Source organism: Mirounga angustirostris, unplaced genomic scaffold (assembly GCF_029215605.1).
Source record: "Mirounga angustirostris isolate CCGP_5_RB_7025 unplaced genomic scaffold, mMirAng1.0.hap1 SCAF_296, whole genome shotgun sequence".
Taxonomy (NCBI): Eukaryota; Metazoa; Chordata; class Mammalia; order Carnivora; family Phocidae; genus Mirounga; species Mirounga angustirostris.
The window spans coordinates 15944-23093 of record NW_026992004.1 but is presented as its reverse complement, the minus strand read 5'-3'; the positions used below and the strand labels follow the sequence as shown (position 1 = coordinate 23093).

The window sequence follows — 7150 nt, the reverse complement described above, 5'->3', positions numbered from 1 at the left end:
AAAGTACACAGGAAAGTATCACTCTTTCTAAGTTATTTCTGAGAGAACTCTGGTTTCTATGTGTTTCTGTTTCTTTGTGTTTTTTTTAAACTTTTATTTATTTACTTGACTGAGAGAGTCACAGCGAGAGAGGGAACACAAGCAGGGGGAGTGGGAGAGGGAGAAGCAGGCTTCCCGCTGAGCAGGGAGCCCGATGTAGGGCTGATCCCAGCACCCTGGGATTATGACCTGAGCCGAACGCAGACGCTTAACCGACTGAGCCACCCAGGCGCCCCTGGTTTCTACGTATTTTTATCAACTCTGAATTTTTCTGAGAAGTCCTTCCCATTTTTTCTTAGATCCAAGGTCTGTATACAAAATGTGATTTATAACTATGCCCTATGGAAAAGAGCACCCCATTCTTGTCTTTTTGTGTTACAGATTTGTCTTGTACAATTTCTCATTGAAAATTGCCTCAGGATATTTGGAGAAGACATCACTTCCCTCTTGGGCGAGAACTCAATGAGTCGTGGTAACAGCGAGAAGGCTGCAGGTACCGGGAGTAATTTAATTGGCTTTAGTGAGAAGCAGACAGCAATGTTTCCAGGGGTCATGGGAGATGTTCTGGAGCCCAGAGCATCGCCAGGGCAAGGATTTCCATGTGCTCCTTCTTCCGAAGGCTGGCTCACTGATCGGGGGAGGTTCCACACTGTTGTGAGACCAAAGAAAGGACAAGATGAGATGTCTGACTTAAAGAAGTTTCTAGTGTAGATCATAAGGGCATTAGGACACTTCATGGTATGCTACAGTGTTTGGGAATTTTTTCTAACAAAATTCTAAATGGGTTCTCTCTCTCTCTCTCTATATATACACATATATATATATAACATCATATATATGTAGTTATATATATATAATATATAATTAGATACTTATTCTATATAAATATATAATCATAATATATATATTTATGTATATTAGATGTGCTCTGGTTGAAGCCAGAGCAAGGGGCCTTTCTTCCCCTCCCTCCTCTTTTGGCTCAGGGGCTCTTGAGGCACCACAGGAATCCAGTGCCCTTTGAAACGGGTTGAAAAGAACTGGCATCATTGAGAAAAAAGGACTTGACTTGATGTCAAACAACCTCTCCAGAGTGTAAATTCCTATGCCCCCATTTACCAGCTATATTATATTTGGCCAGTTATTCCAGCTCAGCATCAGTTTATTCATCTCTAAAATGTAGATAAAAATAATGTCTAAATCTTAGAATTGTGGTAAACACTCTATAAGATGATGGATGTAATCCAAGAAAAACCCATTAATAGGAGTAGCAGAAGTGCTCCTGACACCAGAGGTAGTATGATTTGAGCCTAGCTAATCACAGCTACCTGGCAGCAGTCCACCTTAGAAGGTAGACTTTCGATTCAGAACCTGGAGACACGTATCATCAATCCCTCCATATTTCTGACATTTCTTGGTTTTATGATGCTTACCACATTGCTTTGAGGAAATCTATAGGAAAATACAAGTCATTAGGAATTAAGATGAGCCTGGAGCACATGGGTGGCTCAGTTGTTAAGTGTCTGCCTTCAGCTCAGGTCATGATCCGGGGGTCCTGGAATCGACCCCCGCGTTGGGCTCCCTGCTCTGAGGGAAGCCTGCTTCTCCCTCTCCCCCTCCCCCTGCTTGTGTTCCCTCTCTCGTTGTCTCTCTCCCTCTGTCAAAATATGAATAAAATCTGTAAAAAAAAAAAAAAAAAAGGAAAAAGAAGGTTCAGCATATTAAACAACAACTACTACTACTAGTACTCTCTCTTCTTCTTAGACTCCGGCCGGAAGACTGTGAAAAGCCATTTTTTCAGAGACAGGGCCTTTTGGTGGGGCTCCCGCACTTGCCAGCTCACCCAGTGCACAGCCCCACCTTCCGCAAAGCCAGGACAGCTCTTTGGAGTTTCCCTCATGGATATCTGTGATAAAGACAACCTGCCCTTTCCAATTCTGGTAGGTCATCTCCTTTTGGTCTTCTATAGCCCTCCTGAGGAGCGGAAACTGAAAGGCCAAGCGTCCTCATCCAAATCTATCCCCAAATGGAGAAGTCATTACATAGTCCCTGGCTTTGGCAGAGAAGCTCTGTTACTGTTATTTCAAAGAACAGAATCTGATTTAGGTCCAGCAGACTCATGAGGCAAATACAAAAGGAAAAGACATTCTTGTCCATTCCACTTCTGTCTTCTTTCCACAAAGACCCATGGAGGCCTGTTCAGATCAGTCAAAATGGACTCTGTGTATGTGAGTCTCTGAGAGTCCACCTCATCTTCACACTCTCCCTTCATTGCCTTCCTGCTCACATGAGTCTCAAGTCTCCTTCAGCAGAGTCTACTCAGTCTAACAACTGCAAACATCTGACACGAGCATAGACTCATCCTCTGGCAAATAGGAATCTGTTAATCCTAACAGAGTATGGCAAATGAAAGCCACAGAGTTTGGCCCGTGTTATCTCAAACTGCTGTAGTGAATTGTCAGTGTGTACATTCACTGAGTATTCGGTATCTCTGCAAGCACTGTACGGTATGTAGGGAACGTTCTGCTAGCTATGAAGAAATATATCACCTTAGCTAGCATGTTACCTGCTAGCTACTACCCCAGGTCCATGCATCACGGCAAATTTAGGGGCTACCTAGGATTATCATCCTCCGCACTGCCTAAACGAATCAGAAAAGCCTCAGTACAGGATGTATGTGCCCCAGCTCACACAATAGATAAGTAGCATAATAGACTTCAGATCTGTTGGATTCCCTGAGTCCAGCCCTTATTATGTTTCTACACAGCAGGGAGTGGACATGAAGATAGAGCAAAAGACAATTTAAGACTCATGAGAAGGGAGGGTAATCAGAGAAGGACAAGAGAGTTTCTGAGCCTGACTTTAAAAGAGGGAAGGAAATAGAACAAGTAGGAAAGGAGTATAGAGTCACTTAAAGAGAAATAAACAAATGGGAAATGAGTATTTCCTAAATAGACTTCCATACTTGGGGAAGAGCTTCTATGTAGGGAATAATTAGAAAAAAATGCTAAAGTAGGAAACAGATGGTGATTCCCCAAAGGCTTTGAAGCAGAGAAGTTTGATTTAAAAGTGGAAACTCAGTGGATAGGAAAATCTGATTAAAAGAAGTGTTTAAAATGTTTCAGTGTATGACTGTAAAATGGATATTTGGGTAGAAAGTATATAGAGAGACACTGAAAAAAAAAAAAATCTAAATTGACTTTAGTCCTTCCAGCTCAAAAACAGTGTACCATTACATTCCCCTCCTCTTTCAAAACGGAGGCAAGCTTGTGCTCTGCGTTTTTGGATATGAGATGCCATATACTTTTCTTTTCTTCCTACAGGATATGCTTTCCTTTATTAATCAAAAAGGGCCACTCACAGAAGGCGTCTTCCGCAAATCAGCCAATATAAAATCCTGCAGAGTCCTAAAGAAAAAACTAAATTCTGGGGTCAAAGTGAACCCGTACAGCGAATCTGTTCATGTGGTCGCATCCGTCTTAAAGGTAGGGAAGGTTCTAGCATTATCCACACGTGAGTAACTGAAGCTATGATTGGTGTCCTTCATCATGACTGCTCAAGAACTGTAATGGGCATAATAGATTAAGAACCTGACAAGCTGAAAATGCTTGAGAAAATCAAAATTTAAGGAAGCTACTTTAGGAGTTAAAAGCCCCATGTGTTAGAAATACTTTCTGTTTTCACTACACACCGCCCTCCCCACCTCCACTCCTGAAGACTCCATGCAAAATACTAATACTGAAATGACTACTAGTCATGATAATAAATTTCAAAATACGCACTGACACAAACACACTGTTTACCGAAGCAGACATCCTCACCACCCTGCTAATGATGGCAAAGTTTCCAAAAGAAATAGAGCAGGGAAAAAATTTAATCCATCCACCTTGGCACTAATTAACAGCTCTGAACAACCCTATGTTAATGTAGTAATGAGTACAGTCTTTGAATCTCAGTCACATTTGGTCTTTCCTTGTCCCCCGTTAATGTTCGAAGATGTGATAAATAGCAAATGACTTAGGTAACCACTCCTACTCTGGGACCATAGTGATATCCAGTAGTATACATGTAGGCATTGGGAGACAGGAGAAGAATGATGATACACTAGGTAGCAAGATGAGCGTTGCCCTCTGTAAGGTGCACACATGGAATCGATTTTTTAGCAAGAGTTAGGAGGTTCCTTCCTGATTCTGTGTTATCAGCACCGACTAGGAAGAGGGTGTGCACTTGTGGGTATGGTGCTTAGACATTTCTAAAGTTTTCTCTTCCTGAAGTTGACGGATCTTGGTGGAGAATCAGACTCTGCAACCTTGGCCTTGATAATATCATGGCAAACTAACCGGACAATTGTCCTAAACTAGAAATGAATCTATCCTCAGGACCACAGTGAGTCTGCCATTAGACTCTCGACTTTTAGACAGTTAAGAAAAGGAAGAATGAAGCAATTGTGAGAGTAGCTTTCTTCCAGGGAGCACACATACCCCGAGCGAGAAGACCTAGTTCTTTCCTAATATGTGTGCAAGAGCCCACCTGTTTGTGTTTTGATTGTTTCAGGCCTTTTCTTGCTAGAATTAAGAGCTAGCACTTTGTCTAAAACAAGCAACATGGGTATGTGTATTTCTGTCCAGGAAGCTAATAGGATTTAGGATGGTCTATAGCCAGACCCTGTCAGTTTGTGGTACTTTGCAAAAAAAGCACACACAAAAAATAAGTTCCAGAGGATAGAAGGGAGCTTTATCTTCATTTCCACCACAGGCTAAGCTCTGCTTTTATGCCTCTAAGTTTTAGCGGGAGAAAATCCAAGCACCTGCTCCTGCGTGTGCAAGTCAATGGAGACTCAGAGCCGAGCTCCGTGTGGGTCCCAGTTTGGGTATCTGTGAAGGAAGTGGGGGCTGAACTGAATTTTTTAACTACATATTTTCTCTGGAATATTTCCAATAAATATTTTCTACAATATATATACATATTTTTTTATCTCCATAAGGACTTTCTTAGAAATATCGAAGGAAGTATATTTTTATCCGATCTCTATGACAAATGGCTCAGTGTTATTGATCAAGGCAACAAAGAGGAGAAGATAACTGCAGCCCAGAGGTAATGATGCCATAATTACTCTACTCTGGTCACATCTCCAAAATACACCCAACATACTATCAGGAAAACATTGGCTTACGTTTTGCAGCTTTGCCTACTAAAATCATGACCAACGCCAAAGAGTTTCAATTCTTCACACCCATGGGGTCCAGCTTCAGAATAGAGGCATGCTTTAGGGCTATTATTGTTCTTCTCCTGATCTTATTAATGTGGACTCCTTGGCCATTTTACCCCTTCTGGATCCATGAAAGTGGTAGACGAAATTCCCTGGTCCAAGACAGATGCTAGAGCATTGACTTCCAGGGCTATGACCTTAAAAGTCTGTGAAACATTTAACTAAGCAGAGAAGTTGTTATCTGGCTCAGGAACTGAATTCAGTGCAACAATTTTGTATACCTTCATGCCTGGAACTCTGCTAGAGCGGGTTGTGTGCTAGATATACAAGGATGTATCCTGTTCCCTGTCTCTGTTTTTCCAACCTCTTAAGTGGGATCACTTGCCTAATTTAAAAGTGTGTTTTTCTGACTTTAGGCTTTTAGCCCAGCTGCCAAGAGCAAATGTTGTTCTCTTTCGATACCTTTTTGGAGTGCTATACAACATTGAGCAACATTCGTCATCCAATCAGATGACAGCTTATAATTTATCCGTTTGTATAGCCCCAAGTGTTCTTTACCCACCTGATTCCGGCAGCTTGGAATTGGAAGACAACTTGATAAGAAAGGTAATGAGAGGTCTCATTCTTGTCCCCCAGGGGGTAGAATCCCTACTTTGAACCAGACAAGTGCAGTAGTAACTCTGACGGATGGAACTTTGTGAAGTGCACATTTTCATTAGGCCCCTGTGGAGTGGCAGAGTTCTTTATCCTACTCTGGCGGGGTCTGGGAAGGGGTGTCGTTAAACGGGAAACTCGGAGCAGTCGAGTCACTTCTTCCCCCTCCAGGAGACTAAACACTAGACTGATTAACGAGAGAGAGAAGAGTCGTGTGATACGATAGGAAAGAACCTGGGCTTTGGAGCTTCACCAGTCAAGGTTCAACTCTCAGCCTAATCCCTGAGGGACTCGTAACCTTGGGCAAAGCCATGGTTTCCTCACTACACAATGGCGACAACAGCCAGCTCCTCCGGTCATCACTGGCACATCCTGGGTAGCTTGGGCAATATGAGCCCCCATGCCTCCAAACACATTGGCCTTCCTCTGCCAATTGTGGCTCATCTAGAAAAGTACTCAGCTACTATTTCACCTCTGCTACGTCATATGGAAACTAGCAAGAGATTCCAGAATATCCTAATAAGATGACAGGTCTTCCCCAAGCTCACCCAGAGAGAGCCAGCATGAGGCAAAGCAATGCGTGAGAAGCGACTGAAGTTAGACAGACAGATACGTTTTCTCTCCTGCTGTGTGGGTTTTCCCTCACAACCCCACCAAAATCCCTGCTTCCCAACTTTATGATACTTCTTCATTTAAGAAATGGTTTTCTTAAGTTGTCGTTCATACTTTATAAAGTTTCATAAGATGGTATACATCAGTTACAGCTCAGTAAAACTGGAAACAAAATTTAAAAGCAAAAAAATAAGTAAACTTTAATAAGGTAGGCTACTTTGAAAATTATCCTAGTTTTATTTATTTTTTTGATATGTATTTATTTGAGAGAGGGAAAGAGAGAGTGTGAGAGGGGCAGGGGCAGAAGAAGAGGGAGAGGGAGAGGGAGAAGCCCAAGCCGATTCCCTGCTGAGCACGGAGCCCAAAGTTGGCTCCATGTGGAGCTGGATCTCACCACCATGAGATTGTGATCTGAGCCGAAATCAAGAGTCAGACGCTCAACTGAGGGGCCCCCAAATTTATCCTAGGCTTAAAGATGTAACCACTGATCCCAAAATGTTAGCTCTTAACCTAGGCCACGCATTATAACTTTAGCCCACGGATGAGCAGTATTTTAAAATGTGTACCCAAAGTACACGGGAAAGTATCACTCTTTCTAAGTTATTTCTGAGAGAACTCTGGTTTCTATGTGTTTTTGTT

General features: G+C 42.3%; 1 protein-coding gene across 1 annotated transcript; it reads left to right on the top strand.

Moving 5' to 3' along the window:
- Positions 1 to 431: 431 nt before the first annotated feature.
- LOC135363448 (rho GTPase-activating protein 20-like) lies at positions 432 to 5845 on the top strand. The gene is made up of 3 exons (XM_064583985.1): positions 432 to 1976; positions 3360 to 3521; positions 5021 to 5845. Exons 1-3 carry the CDS (start codon positions 1935 to 1937, stop codon positions 5132 to 5134), a joined length of 318 nt encoding a protein of 105 aa, XP_064440055.1. The 5' UTR covers positions 432 to 1934; the 3' UTR covers positions 5135 to 5845.
- Positions 5846 to 7150: the final 1305 nt, after the last annotated feature.